This window comes from Aphelocoma coerulescens, chromosome 7, assembly GCF_041296385.1.
Source record: "Aphelocoma coerulescens isolate FSJ_1873_10779 chromosome 7, UR_Acoe_1.0, whole genome shotgun sequence".
Lineage (NCBI taxonomy): Eukaryota > Metazoa > Chordata > Aves > Passeriformes > Corvidae > Aphelocoma > Aphelocoma coerulescens.
In genome coordinates, this window is record NC_091021.1 from 34,479,247 (window position 1) to 34,501,584 (window position 22,338).

A 22,338-nucleotide genomic window follows, 5' to 3' on the forward strand; every position below is an offset into this window, starting at 1 on the left:
AGAAGGCGCAGGAAGCTCCACCTGAGCACGAGGAAGAACACTTTTCCCGAACAGACTGCCCGGAGAGGGTGCGGAGTCTCCCTCAGCGGAGACATTCCCGACCCATCCGGACGCAGTCCTGCGCCACGTGCTCTGGGATGGCCCTGAGTGCCGCGATGGCCCGCTGCGGTCCCCAGCATCCCGGGAGCGCTCACCCACAGCCCGCGGGCGGCCCAGCCCCGGCCCAGCCCCCGCCCAGCGCCCTCCCCGCCCGCTCCCGCCCCGCCCCGCGCGCGTTCCCGGATGGAAGCGGCGCGTCCCGCGGCCGCGTGACCGCTCCCTCCCGGAAGTGCGGCGGGAGCGGGAGCGGAGCCGTGCGGGAGCCGGGAGGTGCCGAGCGCGGGGCGGGCACGGCCGGGAGCAGCGGGACTCGGCGCGGGCAACGATGCGGCTCCGCCGCCGCCCGGGCTCGCCGCCTTCGCCTCCCGCCGGGCGCCGGTGACCGTCACAGCGTCCCCGCCCCGGCGGAATGAGCCCCGCCGCGCCGCCCCGCCAGCACCGCGATCCGGTACGTGCCGGGCCGGGGCTGCGGGGGGGAAAAGCTTTTGTTGTGCCCTCGGGCCCGGGGCAGCGCCGGGAGGTGCTGCGGGAGGGCCGGGCTGGGCCGCGGCCGCCGGGGCGGGCGGTGTCGGCTCTGCGGGGTCCGGGGATCCAGGGATCCGGCGATCCAGGGATCCGGCGATCGCTGCCTCGGGCTCCCGCAGGCCCGGGGTGAGCGCTGCCCGCCGCTCGGCCGCGGAGAGCCCCGCGGAACAGCGCGGTGTTTTCCGCCCGTGCCCTCATTACCCCCCGGTGCAGTTTGTTTTTGGGAAGTTCGCGTCTTGTAAGAAAGAAAAAAAAGGGGTGTGTGTGGGGGGGGGCCTGGTTGGTCGGAAGGTTGTTTGCCGTCTTTGGGCTGCGGCAAAGTTTGAGGGACGCTGTGGCAGGGAGTGAATGGTGTGTGAGCAGAGCTCCCCTCGATTCACCGGGCTGCGCGCACCATCTTAGACGTGGTCAGGAAGTGAAGTTGACTCAGGCTGGGTTTCACCTGATGATGTCGTCTGCTGAAATTCCCGGGAGTCCGGGGGAATTTGCATCACACCGAGGCTGTTCGAGGGCACAAGTAGGTGAGAAAGACTGTAAAGAATGGAAAGCAGCAAAACAAAGGAAGCAGCGTGGGTGATATGGATGAGCTCTCGGTATTTTTTTTAACTGTAGGGTACTGAAATCAGCAATCAGTTTTAATACTCTTCAGTTCTTTTCTAAAGAGATGCTAAGAGTTATAAAAATAGCGTTTGAACAAAAAGGATTGTTTCGAACCTCCTGCCAGGAAGAACAATCTGTGACAGAGTCAAGCTGGGTCCTTCCTTATTCTTATCAGTTCTGCAGAAAGCATTATTTTGATAGATATCCCATATGGTTACAGGAATTTTTACCACAGTGGTTCTGAGCTAAACCATTTGTATGACTGCCAAGGCATTTTGTTTTAACCACTAGAAAAAAAGGTTTAAAAAAAAAGTCCCTTTTTCTGTTTTTACTAGAAGTTTTATTATTTCTGGAAACAAATATCCCTGTTTAGAGGGGCACTTAGCAGTTACTGTCACTTCTGAAAGTATTTTACCTGGCTTCTCTCTCTGGGCCTTCTGGGATGTGTGGCCAGGACAACCATAAATGTTTGTGAAGGATTTCCAGTGTGTGTCTGTTGCATGGTATTTCCCCCTCACTCTGTAAGGGGATATTTACTCAGGAAAGGGAAAATAATTTTTAAACAATATGCCTTTTGTATATAAAGCTGCAAACTTGTCAGGCTTTGGTACATCAGCTGAAACTGCGTTTAACTCTCTTCTGGAAATCTGAGATTTTAAATATCCAGAAATATCCTTGGTGTTATATTCCCTTGAAACAGCTTTCTGCCAAACTTTTAACTTTGGTACTTTGCAGTCTGCTTTTAAACTGTCAGTGAAAATAAAGAATTACATTCTGTACTTGCATAGGCGGCGCAAGCTACTTGTTGCTATTAAAAACTTGTATATGCTATAGACAAATATAAAATGAATTTGAAAAGCCACCAAGTTTTTTTCCTGGCCCTAGTCACTGGTTTCAACTGTCAGTGCATGCTGTTTACAGTTTTGCATGTTCAACTGAAATTACATATTATAAAACTACTTTTTTTCCTCTTTTTTTCTATAGGTTGTGTTTTGCTGTTGATTTTTGTGCCTTTGAAAGCACTTAAACATAAATATACAGGAGAGAGAATGACACCAGTTGTCATTATCAGCATAAGTTAGAGTGCAGAAGAAATAGCTGAGGACAGCAGTAGGTAACAGTTGGCTTGCACCTAGGTCTCATTGACTTCTCTCTTCATTCATTCCTCCCAGGTTTTCTGTCTGCATTTGCTGTTTTTCCAGCCTTTCATATACAGTCTCTTCACATCTGGTCACGTTTTTTCTCCTTGCATCTCACACCCTTGTAGAAGTGGTGGTAATGAGGAATTTGTGCTGTTGAATGTTTCCAGGCCCACAGCGTAGGCTTCTGTGTGTCTTGCCTTACAAAACTACCTCAGCCTGCTTTTTATGTTATATTTTCCTGTTGATGACAAGTGGATATTTTTGGTGGTTTTTTCTCACAGTTTTTGTGACAGGTTCATATGCTCCTTATGAGCATTTCTATCTCCTTGTCAAAAGCAGTCTGCTTCCTGTGTATTTAGCAAAACCTGGTTGAGACTAAGGAAGTCTAAAGTGAGATTGTTACACTTCCCAGAAGCAGCAACCTGATGTAGTCATAAAATCCTGGGATCTTCAAAATACTGTATTCCCAATCAAAGCATGAAGACCATGCATTTTGTTGTGTATGTCCCGGGCCCTGCATTTTTAGGATGAAATAGAAGACACTTCCCTCAGTGCTTGATTAATGCCTGTCTGTACTCTCCAAGAGGCTCTTGTACCTTGGCTCTTGGCACTGGCACAGGTTGCCCAGAGCAGCTGTGGCTGCCCTATTCCTGGAAGTGTCCAAGGCCATGTTGGATGGGGCTTGGAGGAACCTGGGACAGTAGAAGGTGTCTCTGCCCATGGCAGAGTTGGAATGAAATGATCTTCAAGTTTCCTTCAAACCCAAACCATCCAGTCATTCCACGATTCCCTTTCCCCTCTACAAAATACATGCATATTCACAGGAGACCTTCCTTCCTTTGATTTCTTGAGAAACTTTCCAGTTCATATTCCTGTGACATTCTGTTGCTTCTTTTCCCACTCACATCAAAAGGCTTCCTATTGGAATTGTCCCTTCAAATGGAAGTAGGAAATCTCTCATTCGGTTTGTGCTCGGTACTTAAAAGAGATTTGTTGCAACTCTGTGAGAGGTGGAGGTATTTTAGTGGTGGTAATTTAGATGTTCTTAACTGAGAGAAGATGGTTGCTTGCTTTAGTTCAGTGGGTTTCTTAAGAAGTGTGTGTAACTGTGTTACAGAGAGTGCATAAATGTGGGGGTTTGGTAATGTTTTAGCTATTCAACTTGTGTGGTGGAATTTTGGCAGAAGTGTATGTTCAGTGTTGGAAAGAGCTTAACCTAAAACCCCTCAGCTTTAAACCTCAACTCTGTTGGTTTTATTTTATCCAAGTTTAATAGCTTTCCAGTGTGGTTTTTGGTAGCCTGGTTAAAAATTATTCTTTATCAGCTACAAGGTTTTTTATGTTTTGTACAAGGAATCACTTTGCAACCGTGCATGTATCTGTCAACGTTGTTGTGATGAGTGTTTGCATATAGCGTTTGGGAAATGTAGTGGAAAGTGAGATACTCTTTCAGCTGATTCAGAAAGTCATTGGCATGGAATAACCCAGAGAGCTCACATGCCCAAATTCCCTGAATTAGATTACTTATCCTTGATACTGCCTTGCATCTCCCAGAAACCATTTATCACTTCCTTTTTTGGTGAAAAATATTACACATGCTACTTTTAATTGTAACAGTTTGTGTCAGCTCATCCACCGAGGTTCTCATGACATTTGCTCTTTGCACTATATTGTGACTTGAATTCTTAAGTAGTTCAAAGGTGAAGTATCATTTGATTTGTAATTTACCTGGCTGCTTTATAGGAAGAAGAAGCAATTGTGTGCCAGGAAGAATGCAACAGAGTAGCTCTTGGCTAGGCAGTGCTGCTGCTGGTGGAGTAAATGTCTCCAGCAGTTGGGAAACTTCCAAAGTTCATGGGGTGGGAACCTCTTATTGTTGTGCAGTGGAAAGGATCACTGGGTGAAACTTGGGAGCCAAGCTTTCTCTTGGCCTCCTTCCTAGTTGTTCCTTTAATGTTTGTCCTCTCCCAAGAGCCTCACTTACCAGTTGGTCAAGTCTTTTGCAAAATCGATTCATGAGTAGGGCTGTGAGTGGAGATGAAGGAAATGGGGGGGGTATGACTTGTACTTGATGTCTTTCAAATGCCTTGTTTTCTTGTGTACTGAATGTTCAGCAAATTAATTAGACTTGGGTGTCTCTAAAAGGATTTGGGGTGATTGCCATCAGCGGTTGCTTCCTGAACAACTGAAATTAGGTGTAGGTGCAGAACTCCTCTGGCCTGAGGAACAGCTGGTGTAACTTTCTCCTCTGGTGTCCTACTTTCTAGCTCTCTGTTCCATGTTGACTTTTTCTTTGGAAAACTTCACAAAAGTTTTCATTTTCCTGGCTTTCTTTATTCATATTCGGTTTCTAATTGATGAATCTGGTTTCTCCATCAACATGGCCTGTAGCCTCTGAAGGACAGATGATTTCAATACACAGCATTTAAGTTAAAACTCACTGGCTTAAGTTGAAATAAAATCTAAACACAAGTAATTTGTTGTTCCAAGCGCTTAATATATTAATCTAATTATTCAGATTAGCTAATAATTTCTTTAAATTCTTTAAGAGGAGACACATGTTTACTGTCTTCAGCACAGAACACAATAGGGCTCTGAATTACTTCATCTGTAGACATTACCTCAGCAACAAAACCAGCACTCTTTAGTGGCAGTTTTTCTTAAATTTTAAGGCAGATAGATTCCTTGTTAACTGGGATTAATTTCAGAGTTACTTGTTTGTAATCTAAACTCTTGAAGATAATACCAGAACTGTTTTGAAACGCATATAGATAACAGGTGGTTAATATAGTTTGCTTCAGCTTCAGGGATGGAGCAATATATGAAGAAAATATTGAATTTTAGCTCCTTTTTGTAAGTATCAGATGTACCAGTGGGCATATTGATATTTGCATATCAAATCGAATACCTGTTGCTGTAACAGGACAAAACAGTCATTTTAACTAACGTGTCTGTGCTGTGTGCAAAGTTAATTGCAGCAATTATTTGTGTACATCTGGATTTATTCCTATTTTTAGGTGTTTTTTCATGCATTTGGAAAGTTCCACGTAGAGTCTGCATGAGCTTATTTAAAGTCATATTATTTCAGTTCTGAAAATGTTATTCTGGAGACGAAGTTGTCTGAAATCTCTGGCTGATGTGTGTGGTTGCAGGTTAATGTGATGCATTGCTGTCCTGACTGTCCAAGTGGGTGTGATCTCACTCTTGGGTCTGGCACTGCACTTGGCATATGATGGTTTCAGAGGAATAAAATGTATGAAATCTGTTTTCAGTGGGTTTTTCTGATCTCTGCAGAATATGTCAAGGTAGATTTTTTTCTGTTTACTTACGTGCATATAGCAAACAAATTTAAATAAAAAATGGCAGCAGAATAATTGTGTTGTGATGGGTGATATAGCTTCTAAGAAACTGAAACTTCTTATACTGAAGAAGTTTGCATAAATACATTTTTTGTGAGTTTTGCAAAATCCACGGGGCAGGATCCAGGGGAAAAAATACAGTAAATAAAACCAAAAGATTTGAATTAATACTGTTGCATTTCATGAGAGGCTTGTGATTAGGGGAGTTCCTGACTTGTTTATGGCAAAAAAAATACCTTTTTAGTAACATTCTCTTGAGCTGTCGGTTTTCCCTTAAAAAAAAAAAACCAAAACAGAGGGATGGAGAAGGAAGGCATGATGGAAGTGAAAGAAAATCTTCCATAGGCAGTAACCTGCTCAAAATTTGTGTGTGGCAAACTTTATATCCCGAGTTAGTTGTTATGATTAGTTATATTAATAAGATCATGAAGCAAAATCCACCTTTATTCTGTAGTCGGGGGTTTTGAATATTGTTTTACAGGCCAGGCGTAATTTTTAATGTTTTAAATAGCAGTTGTGTTTGGAAATGTGCCATCCCCTCCAACGAGTGTGAGACTCTGCTCGCTGAGTGCTGAGGGGAAAGATATATGGCAGTAACATCATCAAGTGTTAGTCTGGGTTACTAATAAATTGCAGTGTCTGAGCTTTCAGAGGTTTCCAGAGTCACTTGTAGAGAGAGGCTCAGCACTTGGTGTTGGCTGACTTCTTGATTTCCTGATAGTAAATTGCATTTTTTTCCTTCTGTTTGTTTTAGTGCTCTGGGAGAGCACTTTTCTGTGGCAGCACTGCAGGCACTGCTCTGTGTGTGACGAGATGGCCTCGTTGGGATGATTCACAGCAGGGTTGTGTCTTCTGTGGATGGAGGCAAAGAGCAGCAGACTCAGATCTGCTTCTGGTCTGCCTTGTTTGACAGCACCCAAGATGAAACCAAATCTATTTACTCCACAGCCAAGCCACCCCAACAGGCCTGTGCCAGTCTCTTTGCCTTGCTACTTACTTGGGAAATTTTCTTCTGTCTTGAGCAACTAAGACTGTGCTGTAAGGGGGGAAACTTACAGGGAACTGCCAAACTTTGAATTGCTCTTGTTGTGGAAAAGGATCTTAAACAGATTATGTCTGAATGGTTCTTAAATCCTAAAGTATAAGCAAAACAGTGCCTGGGTGTTTTTTGAACAATAGAATGGTAGAAGGTGTACAATGTACTTGTCTTTGAAATTCAGAAGATAGTTTCTGTTGGACTAATTTGTGAGCTGGACTTGTCCTTCCAACTCAAGATATTCTATGATTCTATGAACTTTTAGGATTTTCTTTGTCTCTGTGGGTCTAAACCAGTTTAGCTGCAGTCCAATTCTGAGAGGTCAAGTTTTGCTTGCATTGATGGCTTTTAGAGGTTCCTGCTTCATACTCACCAAAGCAAGTGTGTGTGCAGCTCTACCTCTTGACCTGCCTGTCTTTCTTAGGATGTGTCTAATCAGCTGTTGTGGATTAGTTCAATTTCAAGACTGTTTGGGCTAATTAGCATCAAATGCAGTTTGGTCCTCTGGCAGAATTGAGTTTTGGGCTTTTTTTTTTCTCGATTTCCTAGCTTAAAAGTATCAGTTCTTTTTTTCTCAAGGTCTGACACTCGGGCATAGAGCAGACCTGAAATGAGCTGTGACTCTGAGAATCTCCAAGATGCAGCTGTGTGCACAAATGTGACCACTGGTTTGCCGTGAGAGGTAACAGGGCAACAAATGGATGATCAGCCCCCCTCCTGACAACATCTGTGAGTATGAGCTTTTGCCTGCTGAAAGCAGTTGTAGCAGTTCGATGTGAGCTTTGCAGGTGATGCCAGTCTGCAGAGGTTAATGAGGAGAACATCGTGCTGCTCTGTACAGCTCCTCTGCAGCAAATGAAAACACCTGTCTCCAAAGAGTGTAGGGCAGTGCTTCTGGCAAACCTTACAAGTTTTAAAAGTAAAGAAAACCAAAACAACCCAAAGCACCCCAGACTAGCTGTGAATCTCCTAGGGAAAGATACTTTCTTGTTTGGTTGAAATCAGCTTTCTGTTGGCTAATACAGACTTCTGTTCCAAGTGCAAAGAAGAAAGTTAAGATTAGCATTTTCAATTTGGTGAACTCTTAATTGTGCGTAACTAAAGCATTTAGGGTAAAAATGTCTTCACTTAATATACTTTCACATGCTAATGATTTGTTGGAGTAAGAGTAATGGAGTGAAACTAAGGAGGGGGAAAGATCAGTTTGGCTGTATACCAGGAAACAAACCCCAACAGCAATAGATTATTTGAATAGAATAGTTTCCCAAGAGGAATCGTGGTGGAAATACCCTTATTTTGGGTCCTGTAAAACTAGACTGGGCAATGAAAATGAAAAATGCTGTAAGAAATAATCTTGCATTTCTTCTCCAGGGAAATGGATGGATGACTGCTGTAGGGAATGGTCTGGGATATCTAATACAGAGCACAGTGGGTTTCCTGTATTACAGAACAATAATGCAAGGCTAATGCTGGGGGATTTTTATCAGTAAGCTTGGCTGATGTAAACTAGACAGCTATAGCTCCAGCTCTGCTGAGCACTTGGGCTTTCTCTCAGCTGAGCTAAAATTCAACTTTATTTTTCAAAGGCTTAGGGTAGGAAAGAAAATTTAGAGAAAAGCCTGAAAATTTTCAGTTTGTACAACTAATAGGTACTATCTTGCTAATTTTGAGCTGCTGACTTCAGTGTTGTCAGCCATAGGTACACCACCACCCTCCTGAAAAGCTGGGCATTTCCCATGTGCTGGGTTTTGCCTTGCTGGGGCTTTTCTGCTGGAACCACCACGGGGATGTGCTTTTAGATTCCGGAGTCTTAGTTGCAGCTATTTTGAGATGTCTGTGACCCCAGCTGCCTGCCCTCTCTTTGCTGGAGTTTACTGTCCCTGGGCAGGGGTGACAGGGTGTATATGGAGTGTATATGTCACAGTCCAGTCCATGGTAGTATTTTTTTCTCACTGGAACAGTGTGGAGAGAGTCATGAATTGGCTCGTGCTGTGGCTGCTGGTTGTGTCTCCTGGCAGAGCACAGGCTTCCAGCAGAGCTGTGGGATGGCAGGGGTGAGATGTTAAGGATGAAGCGCACAGGAGCAGCCAGAGCTTCTGATTTAAGCCCCAGAGCCTGGGTTTGTGTAAACTTGGTTGCTGTTGTGTGGTTCCAGAGCAAACAAATACTTAAATAAGCATTTTTTAATATCATGTTCTAAAAAAGCCTCAAACCTTTGTGACTGTTACGGGCTGCCTCTTCAGTAAGTGTCATAGGGTTTTCCTGTGTGTAGTCCAACTGCTGTTCCCATATTTTGCCCCAAAAAAGGAGAAATTTTTCATGTTAGAAGTACTACAGATAATGTGAAGTGTAGTACATCCTTAACCTATAGGTTTTCTAACTTAGGGATGGATATATGTGATTGCAATTGTGTAAGGATGAGTAATTCTGTTCGCTCAAATGATGCAGTGATAGATGGGGATTAAAATCAATAAATGCTAAACACAGTATTTAAATTTTCTTAGGCATATCTTGAGTCTGTTTTCAGAGAAGATAATAACTGAACAAATTGCAAAACTGCCTGAGCTTAATAGACCTTTCAGACATCTGTTACTGTGTTGTGGATCATCCAGCAGGAAACTTAGTTTAATAGTTAGCTGTTTAGGTAATACAGCAGCAGTTCTTTCAAAAAGATCAATTGTGAAGGGATACAAATCCTCCTAATTAAAAAAAACAATCCTATTTTTTGCAAAGTTCATTTTTTTTTTTTTTTACTTACTAGTAAAAATCTTAGGAATTTATGTAAGCATAATTGGCTTATAAGACAAACTTTTAAACAGAAAAAAAAAAATTTCAAGCCACAGGCATTTTATGCCACTGAATAAGTGTGAGCCAGGTAGTGGGTGGCTGTTACACAAATCCTTCTGTGATCAATCAGAAAGGGACACAGCTTTTTTCACTCTTAAATAGTTTGGCCTTCATAAGCTGATGCTACCTAGAACTGTCATCCAGCTGGAATATTGCTTCACATGGTAGACTGCAGGAGTAACTTTGTCTTGGGCCTTGGAATGTCCACTTCAGACATAACTATTTTGATTGGCTTTGTTTGTTTCCTTCATTTTTATATTCATAAATGTACTCTTTCTCAGCCAAGAAGTGATGATGGCGTTTTTCCCAAGAATTTGCCTTCTCTGTAATTGAAAAAACAAAACTGATTCCCTGAACAAATACTGATAGATAGTTTTACATGTAACACTTACATGCTAATTATATAATACTATGTAATACTTTATTTTCTGGTGATCATTTTATGAGAGGAAATGAAATAAGTATCTCTGTAACTAGACTAGTATCTCTGTAACCGTTTATTTTGAGTGGGTTTTTGGGAGCTGATTTTACTGAATGAAAGACTTACTTCAGATTTTTTTTTTCCCCAAAAAACCAAGCCCTGAAAATTTCACAAACTGTATTTGGTTTTGGAATTATGTATTTACTAGGAATAAAAACTTGGAGGAATGGGGTGTTATTTGTCAGTTCAGCTTTAGAAGGTGATCTTTATTTCAGCCAGTGATAAAATATCAGTATTTCCAGAGAAGGGACAAAAAGTTAATTCATAACAGCTTTGTGTTTTGTGCAATGTTCTGCCCTGCTCAGGAAAAGACTGTCACCATCCAAATGGAATATGCAGTACATGCATGTTTAATTTGTTGATGTGACCCAAGAGGGAACCACTTTGATCCTGGAGGCTCAAGCCCTGGGAAGAAGGGATGCTGGAAGGAAGAGGCTCAGCAGGAACTGATCACCCAGTTCACAATGTGCTTTTCTTCTCGCTCTTGAGGGAGCAGGACAGGGTCACTGATTTGCTTGGAGAACTACCTGTGGGTTGGGTTCTGGCAGGCTGGATTTGACTTTCGGGGTGTGTTGGGTACTCTGCAGAAGACAGTTTGTTTAGCCATTGCTACCAGCAATTTGCTGGCTGCAATCCCTCACTGAAACACCGAGATAAACCATTGCTATGGTCAGTGGTTAATGTGCAACACCTCGTGTGCACCTGCTCCACTGTGACTGCCCTGACACAACTCCTGGGATCTGCTTGTTGCACTGAGCTGCTCCTAGTGAGAGAGCTGGCCCAACATCCTCTTAACAGGGCTGTTCTTGAAACAGGTTTATGAAGTGTTTTGTGGACTTATTATTGGGGGTGTAGAAAATTCTTCTTTGTGTCTTCCTATGTATGTGGTGCTTTCTTAATGAGCTAGTCACTTTTTTCAGTAAAAAAGCTGAGATAATTCCAGCACAAGATGTAAGAGACTGGGAATGTGCTCTTGTCTAGCTCTGAGAGGTTGAAAAGTAACTTTGTTTAGAATAATGTTGATAAATACTCAATTTCAGAGAGGGAAACAAGATAATGTTTTTGAAAGTCATGTTATTGATGTTGGAAGTCACTTTGAATCTTAAGATCTCATTTTAAAAGTTAGGAAAGTAGAGAGCTGATCCAGCTTGTGATGAGAATCTTTGTAAGTACATTTTTTGGAAGGTAGCCTGTGCTTTCTTTACACTGTGTGTGCAGGTAATTAATTAACAATAATCAATTTGAGATGGCTTTAAATTTAGCACAAGTATTTGTTTGACTAGGAGAGCTCTTCAGCTAATTCCTAAATAAAATGTGCTTTGAGAAATCCCCCTTTTTCATCTTATTTCTGCCTACTGCTCACTGTAGGAGGATCAGCTCCTCAAAGATCCTGAGTTAACAGAATCTGGTCTATTTGCAGAACGATTATCAGGTGAAGCCAGTGCCTTCCTTAACAGACCAGTAGAAGAAGTGATAAGCCCATCATGTTTGGGGTCTGGAAGCACAAGCAAAGAACCTTTGACCTTTTCTCCTTTTTTTTTTTTTTTTTTTAAGTAGGACAGTGAACACAAACTGAATTAAATCATCACTGACTGCTGTACAACATTCAGTATGAATATATCACTTCATTAGAAAAAACCCAAACAAAGGAACTTGACACCCTTTAAAAATACATCTTATTTTCCTTTTGAAAACCAGAAACTTCATTTACCCCATCCATTAAAGCTCATTTTCCTGTTCCCAGTGCATGTTTGCCCTGATGGTCAAGACATTTCAGCCTGGCAGAATGGCCACACGGACTGGTTTGTTTAGCCCTGTCCAGACAGGCACAGCACTGCCTGAAAACTCTTGGAGCTATTGTCTGATAATGTTCCATCATTTCTGCTGCTTTGTTCACGATAGCCTGCAGAGTAATAAATGCAGGTTCTAGCATGAAAATTGTCCCTCTAAGTTGTTTCATCCTACAGATAGCAGACCTGTCTTCCTGCCCTTCACTGATTTAATTCCTCCCAGCCATTCTCCGACTGGTTTTGTGAACTGCAGCTCTCTCTGTTCCCAACCATTTGGTCTAATAGGCTGTGATGAGGGGTTGGTACTTGGAAGAACCATTTTGTCAGGGCTGATGACAGTGGCTAATCAATGATTCATAAACAATGTCTTCAAAGTAGTATTTAGTCTCCTCCCCATGCAGAGCACAGTAGAACAAAGGGTGAGTGTGTAGTTGCATCTCTGTTTTCACCTTCAGGGTCCCCTTTGCCCTGGTGACCATTGGTGGCCACTCAGCATGGTCTGACAGTCTGAGGACTGCAAAAGACCTTCTCAAAACATCTCTGCACTTCAGGACAGCATCTTTAAAGCTTGTGTTCTTTCTCACCTTGAAGTTCTGATAAATGTCCCTATGACCTCACCCAAATCCCAATTAACTGATTAAGTAAAGTGAGGGACAGATCTGCTTAACCATTTCCATCCTTCTCCCCGTGTTTTGGTACACGTTAACAGAGCATCAGATGCTCTGTTTATTCCTTCTCCATTATTCAGTTTGTTTTGTTTGGTCCCTTGCTTTTTTTAAGTTGTGTGCCCACGTGTACTAAAAAATACAAACAGCTCCTCAACGCAGACTCCCAGTATCAAGGATTTAAAGTTACTGCTTTCTGCCAGTTTTCTCAGTCTAAAAATGTGATTGGCATAGTAAATCCTTGCAAAAAAAGTGAGGTGGAAATCTGATCCTAAGAGATGTACCAAAAGGTCATGAAAATCAGTTGTCTGGTTCTAGTACTGTAAAGGGGAAACTTTACAAAAAGCTGAGGCTATTCAAAAGGACCTGGGAAGTGTACTTAGGTAAAATCAGGCCTTCCTTAAATAAAGGCCCTGCAGCAGGTGGAAGCAGCCTCTGAAGTAGAGATGCCCTGTGTAGATCAGGTACAGAGACAAGGCAACAGATGGACCTGAAAATAATTGCAAATAACTACCTTTGCTTGGAATTAAATTCTCAGTGAATCAAGATGATTTAGCTGTGAGACAGGAGTGGGCAGATAACTCGTGGTAGCTGGCCCAAGGTCACTGAACACTTTCTTAAAAGAGATTGTGTACAGCAGTTATTTTCAGGCTTTTCCAATTTAGAAACCACTTCAGAGCAAATTTGGCTCAGATCTGCTGTTCCTTCATGGTTACTGGAAGCTGACTGGTCTAATGGACTGAAGAATTGAGGTGCAGATGAGAGACGAGACAGTCCTGTGCATCTCATGCAAATGACAGAATAAGGAATGTGCTGTATTTCTTCTTGCTTTTAGCTTTGGAGAATTGAGGAGCAGCAAGCAGGTTCAGTAAGGCTGAGGTAAGCTGTTCTAACCCTTTCAGGATATGGTTTTTTGTCAAATCTGTTGCGTTTGGGGAACAGCTTCAGTTGTTACCACTGAGTAGGATGTGCTTCCAGAAATAAGAGTAATATAAGTGCTGATATTTGCTTTACGAAAGCGGAAGTGGATATGTATCCTTCCCAGGAATTGTACTCTGGGTGCTTCTGTACAGAGAATCAAAACCAATTGTAAACATGTAAGCAAAAACTCTGTAAATACAACATGCACAATATATGTGTTTCCTGCTTAAAAAAATATGAGGCAAACAAGCTCAGTTATCTTAAATTTAGGGAGCTGTTTGTTTTTCATTTATGGAAAGTACTAATGAAGTACTGAATGCTGCCACAAATACAAGCCTTATTTGGGGAAAACTCATTTATTAAAGACAGCTGAATTGTATGTATGATTAGTTTTCAATGTCTCAGGGATCCATATCTTGCAGGAGACCTATTCAATATTTTGTTTTCACCCTGTCATAGCAGATGTGTTGGTAGAGATTCGTTAAGGGATATGATTATAAAGCATCTGCTTCCTCATCTGGTGAAAACTGAGAATTAGCTTTCTTTTCAAGGTCTTATGTGAATCAGAGCAATCCCCTGTCAGGAGGCTTTGATGTGGAAGGGCCACTTCATACTGTGAGTGAGAAGCAGTACCAGAAAGGCAGGTGGGAAGACATCCAGTGAGGATCATAGCAATTCACACTACAGAATTCTTCCTGTAGGAATAATAAACTTGTTCACATCATGACTGAATTGTACGTGCTCTCGCAGTGTCTTTTTACCAATGTTTGCATAAAACCTTGTTTCTAAGTGTTGCTCCGTCCCTGGAGAGTTCCATCATGATTAGTGATGTGCAATCCCATCTTTTGAGGAAGACAATGAATGCTGTTCTGTCACAGTGAAAAAGAGCTATACAGTGAAGCAGTCAAATGTTGCAGAAAGATGGTTGCTTTTAAGTGATAGCAGGGTATGTTTAAAGAAACTTTCTGTACTAAGAGAAAATGTTTTGTGGCAGAAATAATTGACTTTCTTCTGGTTTGATTAGGGTTCATTTCACTTCTTAGCAGTTTAATGGAGCAGCTTAAGTGAGAGGCTGTGCTTGTGACAGGAACCTGTCTACAGCTGAGAGCAAACCCTCCCTTGAAGGAGAGCCAGCCAGGAAGCCAGAGCTGCCCTCTCATGGGCCCACCTTCTTTCATGAGCCAGGCCCAATGACTGCTCTGTAGCCAGGTGTGAGGGATCTGGGCAAGTGACTCAGTTCCTGATGGGCAGAAGGAGTTGTAGTGCTCTGTTAGGTGGTGATAGTCCATAACTTTATTTGTTGTTGGAAAGTTCTGCAGGGCTGGGGAGTTGACTGAAGCTGTTTTCCAGCTTTGTCCTTTGAGAGGGATCGAGCACATGGTTGATTATAGTTCTTCAGCTGTGTCTGTTGGTGTTAAAGATAGAAGGCACCTGTGAAAGAAAATACTACTTGAAGTGCAGGTTTAATTTCTTACCCTCCATTCAGAAATCTCAGGGTTGTGTGAACCTATTCTACTCCCAGGTGGCTGAGTGTTCTTCTGAATTATGTCTGGGTGGAAAACTAAGGCACTGTACTAATAACTGAGTGCTCTGGGTACTCTGCAAATCAAAGGAGAAGAGCCTGAAGAAAGTTATAACACTTCTGGAGTGGGCAAAGTTGTAATTTGCAAAGGAGGTGTCAAAATAATGTCATTAGTGGTGGCGTGTGCAGAGGTGCTTATTTTTATAAATTGTTGTGTGAGGGCTCAGCCTGCAGGTTTTGAGCTCCAGTGGTTGTTAATGTGTGACACCCAGCAGAGCCATTGTCCTCTTTTCAGGTTTAATTTTCAGATGCATCATGTAGTAAACACAGTAATAGGAGTTTTTGTGTTTCCCACACCTCAAAAAGGATGAACAAAATGTATGAATTACTTTTTTTAGGGGAATTGCTGAAGTTTGGATTGCTCTCTTGATACTATAAACCTGCAATAAGTGGCAATGTCAAGGGTTCCCACCCCACCTCCTCCTGGGGAGATGTCCAGTGGACCTGTGGCTGAAAGCTGGTGTTACACACAGGTAATCTACATAAATTCCAATGGCTTTATTTTCTTTTATTGTCATAATAATTGCTAAGAAAAACCAAATTAAAGTTACTGACATATCGAAAAATTATAGCTGACAGCCTAAGTAGTTCTCATAGTTAATGCTTGGTATGCAAGTTAAATTTTCTTAACATTTTCTGATCTTTTGTTCAGGTTAAAGTAGTAAAATTTTCGTACATGTGGACCATTAATAACTTCAGTTTTTGCCGTGAAGAAATGGGTGAAGTTTTAAAGAGTTCTACATTTTCATCAGGGCCAAATGACAAAATGAAGTGGTAAGGTCTTTATTTGAGCAAGTGCTTTGGTTTTGTTCTGGGTTTTTTTTTACTCACAAAAAATGTAAAGTTAAATTACAAATAAATATTAAAACTTGGACACTTCTTGGAGTTTTACTGTAGGTATGGATTGGTTCTAATTTCAAAGTGTCGGCAATCACAAGGGAAATCTTTATTTCAGTAGCATTTATTACTGTGTCTTGTAAAAGTATTTCTGAATTTATTCTGGGTACCATTTAAAAATTACTATTTCTTCTTTTTTTTCAGGTGCCTGAGAGTGAATCCAAAGGGATTAGATGATGAAAGCAAAGACTATTTGTCATTGTATTTGCTTTTAGTCAGTTGTCCAAAAAGTGAAGTCAGAGCAAAATTCAAATTTTCCCTGCTGAATGCTAAAAGAGAAGAAACGAAAGCCATGGGTAAGGGGATATTAATGTGGTTTTGTAAGAACATCCTGAAGAACATCAGCAATGTAATTTTCTTCAGTTGAGAGCAGAATTTAATACTGAGATAAAATTTAAAAATACCTTTTTTAAATTTCCTTTTAGAAACTTAATTATAAAATCCTGTTCATGTTTCACACGTTTCTGATCACTGAGCTGTGTTCATTCTATCCTGAGCAGTATAAATTACAGCACGTTGCCAACTGCTGTTATTCCAGGTCCTTGTCACTTAGTTTTTCCAGTAGATTATTCTTGCTTCCTGTTAGTAGAGGTGTATTTGCTTGTTTGTAGCTACAGTGGAAGTGTTTGATTTCTATAGTTCATTAGGATAAGCATATGTGGCTGGTTTTTTTAGATGTCCTTTACAATATTTTGGTCTATTTCAGCTGATTTGCACTGTAATCAGTTTAAAAACATGAGCCATGTACCCAAGGAATTAGAAGACTTTGAAATAATTGGTGATTTGATTTAATTGTTGTGTTGATATGAAAAATGTATGGAAAGCTCTTAGTTTCACACAACCTTCATTGGAAATGCTTTTTGGGAAAGCTGGGATTTTTGTGAAAATGAATAATTTAATCCTGATCTGCACTGAATTTGTGCTGCTTCAACTCCTGTCTGTGAAGAATATCTCTTACTTTTCTTCCCTTTTGCTCCAGGACTTAAGAGATGTTTCAGGCCCTGTTTTGTTGCAAGTTCTGCATTTCTTATGAAAAGTCTATAGTTCTGCAGTGTTTATAGCCAAAGTTCATGCTATTTCTCCTTATGTAACTAAGCCCACTTGTAGCCTCTAAATTAAATCCATAGAACTGAGTTCAAATGTTAAAATTAAATTATTGGACTTTTTGGAAGGAAGGCAAATATGTATGTTTCACATGCATGTTTCACTGTATTAATCCTCTTACACTGATGGAGGTGTTTTCTTCAGTCCCTGCAAGCTTCTTGCTTCTGGAGCAAAGCTGCACTTGTGTACATTTGGAGAATCATTTGGAGAGTGTGTACATTTGGACTTGACACAGTCCAGGAGTGGATTGGTGTTTGTAATAAAATGTGAAACTGCATCAAAAACTATTTGGAGATAATGACAGAAGCACAGAATTGTGGAGATTGCACAGGAGCTCTGGAGGCTGGCTGGCCCCAAACCCCTGCTGAAAGCAGGGTCAGCCTGAGCAGTTTGCTTGGACCTGTGGTGCTTTGAGAGCTCCAAGGATGGAGACTCCACAGCTTATCTGGGCAGCCTGTTTTAGTCTTTAGCTATGTCCTGCTTTTCCTTTTTCACCTTATGGGGTTCATTGTGGGTTCTTGTTGATTTGTTGTACCCAGGACCCCCATCTCCAGTGACCTGATTGTTCCTGACCAGTAGGTCTGCAGCAAACACCCAAATCCTGGCCCATCAGCTCTGTTGGTTCATCATCCCCTGCAGTGCTAAAAATCCTATGAGTGGGTGTGTCTTCAGCTTCTGCAATAGTATGTGTGCTGTGTTTGGCACCACAGGAGTTATAAATATCTTTTCACTTTGGAAATTACCAACAGAAGTCTTATTTCTTGGACTCTCCAGCCATTTGCCATCTGCTTCTGTAGATGCTGTGCATTTACTGAGACAGGAAAATGATGCCCCACTTCCAATGTCCCTTGTAAATGGATAATTCATGCATAGGCTGCTGCTTCAAGGGGTGAAGCTATGTATGAAACAGAGAGCAAACTAACATTTTAACTTTATTAGAAGAAAAATACATTTGCACTTTTATGCTGCTCTGTTTTTGCTCTTAATTTTGGGGGTTAACACTGGTTGTTGCTGCTAAGAGTGAAATCTAAGTCCACAGAATAAGGAACTGGGCTGAATCTAAAAAAGAAATTTTTGAATCCTTTTGGAACGTGATTTTCTGAATCTTTTTCATTCAGTTTAATGAGGTTAAAAGTTGGTGAAAATCTGAAAACACTAATCCAGATGCCAAAAAAACCCTAGACAATATTTTTTTAAAACGTGATTTTCTTCTTTGGTATACAGATTTTCAAATGTGAACAGTGTTGTGTGTTTGTTGTGTCGCCCTCAAAGCCCACACTGCACTTCAGTAAGTGCATTTTCCTCTGCTTCTGTGCTCTGTGTGAACAGGGGGGTTGTTGAACTGGGAGTGTGATGAAGTGGCAGTGGTAGAGACCTCACACCTCCTGCAGTGTCAGCTCCCAGGTGGTTCTGCAGTGTATTCTGAAAATACAGTGAAAATCTCGACAGGATATTTTGCTTGATACAATCCTAGTGAAGAGCTGTTGTGAATGTAATTTTTCCAGCTCTTGGTGGTGAGGGCAGTGTGTGACACGTGTGTGTTTTCTGTGGTACGTGGTCAAGTGTGTTCCAGTGATGCTGCCAAGGTCAATAGAGCAGGGAAGTCTGGCTTTGCTGATGGCTTCATTTTGGAGGTTGTAGAAGGAATGATATTTTAACAGATTCTGTCATGAAAAACATGTTGCTTTTATTACAAACTTCTGACTTAAACTTCTAAATTGCTTTTTGGAAGGCTGAAGCATCTCTGCATACAGCAAATGAGATGGTGATGTGTTTTTTGCCCAGCTTTCTTGGAATCAAAGGAAAGTTTTTTCTTAAAGAACTCTTCATGAGATCCCTCCCCACTTCCCTCTATGGTCTTATTTCAGAAGTATTCTTGCTGTCTTAATTTTGAACAATCTTTCTAAATATAATTCAGAATGTGCTTTATCCTGCTTAGATTCTCAAAGCCATTTCCAAATAACCTCTTTCTCCTATTTGAGTTAAAGTATATGGTGCTCTTTCCTGTGGTTTAATTTGCGGAACAAGTGGCCACTTTTCAGTGAGCCAGCCATGTAAAATGTGTGATCTTACTGAATTTACATGTGTTTGCACTGAGATGACTGTGGGAATTCTTTTTTTGGCTGTGAACATTAGAACTGGGAAAAAAAAGTTAAAAAAAAATTCTTGTAACTAGGGCTAAAAGGTAAATATAAGTAATATCTTTTAATGACAAAAAATAGTTAACTACTTGAAATCTTTTATTTCTGTTTTGCTATTTTAATGCTTTTACTGTATTGCAAACTAATTTCAACCTGTGAAACAAGATTTTCCGTTTCAGGAAGAAGTCAAACCACATTGTTATGACAACTGCAGAGCGTTGTCAGGATGGGTTTGTGGTGACAAATTCATTGTAATGGTGCTTCCCTCTGAACAATTCCTGTTTTGACACATTGGCTTTCTTAAACACTCACTGAAAAAACTCCTTGTGCTGGATGGTGCCAGAGAGATCTAAGGAGATGATATGGTTTGAATTGCAAATTGTGCTCTACTAAGTTCTATCAAGTGTTTTATAAAATAACACTATTACAATATTAAAAAGGTTTTAATCCATTCTGTGTTTTCTAGAAACGTGACATGTGATCCAAATGTGTGAAATTGATTCATTTTTTTTATTAACACTTAGCCTTGATGTGGAATGAGGTGTTATTTGTTAATATTTTCCTTTAACTTGCTGTATTTGTGCACAATTTTTTATCAGAAAGCCAAAGAGCGTATCGATTTGTGCAAGGCAAGGACTGGGGGTTTAAGAAATTTATCCGAAGAGATTTTTTACTAGATGAAGCTAATGGTCTTCTACCAGATGACAAGCTTACATTATTTTGTGAGGTGGGTATTCATTTTTCAGTAATAAAATTTTAAATAAAATGTTTTCTGCTCTAATAAGGAGAGATTTATGTTTATTTAAGCAGAACATGCTCTAAAATTGTCTTCTGAAATCTAGAAGCTTGGTAAAATATACACTGCTTTGTCTGCATTGCATTTTGTTCTGTTTTTTGGTGCTTGTACACTGAGGTGTAGAATGTTGAATTGATCACTTTTAAACTGCTGGACTTCTCCATGAACTTGCCCCAGTTACATCAGAATCGACTGTAGAATTATTTATGCCAAAGGTGGCTGGTGTGTGCTGTCCACAGAAATGCTATTTTACTGAGGTCACTTTTATTTAAAGAAGTTGTGTTTGGAATTAGAGGATTGGTTTTCACTGGATAAGCAGGAGGAAATGTTCACATACTGGTTCACATTATAAAAGAAAACCCAACTAATTGTCAGAATCTATATTCCTGTAATATCCTAATTGATGGCTTTAAGCAATGAACAGGTCTTTCCAGTAAACTAAACACTTTATTTTTGGGCTAATTGTTATATTTTGTTTTCTGAGCAAATGCAAGTATCTTCTAGAAGGTGTGTTTGATACTGAAAATTAATATTGAGAGCTGTAGTATAAATTTAACTTCACGGTGTATTGTGGGTCCATTCTTCTATAATGTCATTTATGTTCATAACCTAAATTTTCATATTAAATTTCAGTAAAAAGCTTAGTGTTAAAAATGGAAAGTAGAGAAAGTAGCAGTGTAAGTGGACTGTATGTTGAATATACATTGGCTGGTTATCTGGGCTGCCATAAAGTGATTAGTGACTTAGGAGGATGATAGATGCTCTAACTGCTAATAAGTTTGCTTTGATCTGTGTATTTACAGGAAATGTGTAAAATTGTCTTGGCAAGATTACAATTTAATTATATGTCATTATGCTGGGTAGGAAGAATAATTGAAATGTGGCCCTTGAGACTAAATATTGCAAATATAGTGCATCTTATTTTCACTTAAGACAAGTTAAATTAGCTGCATGATTAATTTGTTTTGAATACAATTATTTGGGTGATAAAAGCAGATATAACAAGTGTTTTATGGTTCTGTAAAGATACTTTTGAGTATTTTCTCTTCTTAAGTTGTCCTCTTAATGAACATTTTGATGTAAATGAGCAGCTCTTAAAAGTAGCATTTGGTTTTGGAATAGATCACTCTAATTTTAGAGATTAAGTTTGTTTAAAAAATGTAAGTAGAAGAAATACTGAATTTTCCACAGAGAACACTGTTATTTAAATTCTGATGCTAATCACTGACAAAATGTCTTGATGTTTTAATGTGAGTGGTTTTTGTGAAATGTTGGACCTACTGTGATTATAAATGTGGAATGAAGTAAAACATTTAGTTGTTCACAGCGAGTGTGTTAAAATAACTTCTGGCTTGTTTCAGGGTGAAGGAAAAACTTGGAAATCCAAATATTTTAAGAATTTCTTTCTTTGGATGTGTGATATCAGCTTTTCAGCTGTCCTTAGAAATGACAGGTGTTGTTTGAAGGACCTGTTTCTATAGACAAGCCTGAAGTTTTTGTCCTTTCACAACTTAACTGTTAAATTCCAATTTCCATGTTTGCCTTCCTACTTGTTTCCTGTTTGGAAAACTGGCTTACCGCTTCTTAAGCCTATATTGCATTTGGCTTGATAAAACTTGTCAGATGTAGCAGGTATTTAGTGAAGGTAACTGATCACTGACTGTTGGTTGGCCCTTCTTCCTGTTGGGTTGCAGGAAGATTATTTGGTTGTCTTTGGCAGCAAAGATACTCATTCTGTGTTGCCAGAGGTTTTCAGGATCATCTGGATATGCCCTTGGATTGGAACCGGAAGGGTTGATAAGTTTAATACTTTGTAAAGTCTGGTGCTGCCACCAACAAGTGACCTAGTGATTAAATACAACCTCAGTGTTTTAGACACACTGTTCTCTGTTTGACTGAATTTCTCCCTTCCCATATAATCCAAAAGTACTGAAGCCTTGCAGATGTTCCATTTGCTAATGGAATAGCATATTCTCTGCTATCACAGATCTCTTACCTGGCTTAGTAGTCTCAGGAATCACTTATATCACCCTTACTATTGGATTACCGCAGATTCAAAATCAAGAAAATCATGGACATTATCCTTGTTAACTGTCATCACACAGAACTTGTTTGAGTTGACAAGTTTTCAGTAGTTATATGGTATTAACTTGGTTGGATTTCAGCTTTATTTAAATTAATTATAAAGAGTAAGAGTATGTGCTTGATTTTAGGCATGCCATCTGGGCAAGTGAGATATGAAATATCAGACCCCTGGAATCCTTTGTATTTAGAATCTTTAAAAGACAATACATGCCAGGCCACTTGGACGGGAGAGAATTGAATTAAAACCTTGCTTGGGTTATATCTTAAA

At 40.4% G+C, this 22,338-nt stretch overlaps 1 protein-coding gene across 2 annotated transcripts in view; it reads left to right on the forward strand.

Annotated features, from left to right (window-relative positions):
- The first annotated feature begins 300 nt into the window (after nt 1-300).
- SPOPL (speckle type BTB/POZ protein like) overlaps nt 301-22,338 on the forward strand; it is a 33,566-nt gene continuing 11,528 nt past the window's right edge. For both annotated transcript variants that reach the window (XM_069021262.1, XM_069021263.1), the window contains exons 1-5: nt 301-547; nt 15,386-15,520; nt 15,700-15,821; nt 16,089-16,240; nt 19,789-19,916. In XM_069021262.1, coding sequence (XP_068877363.1) covers nt 15,443-15,520; nt 15,700-15,821; nt 16,089-16,240; nt 19,789-19,916 — 480 coding nt within the window. In that variant the 5' untranslated portion in view covers nt 301-547; nt 15,386-15,442. The remainder of the gene's footprint in view (nt 548-15,385; nt 15,521-15,699; nt 15,822-16,088; nt 16,241-19,788; nt 19,917-22,338) is intronic.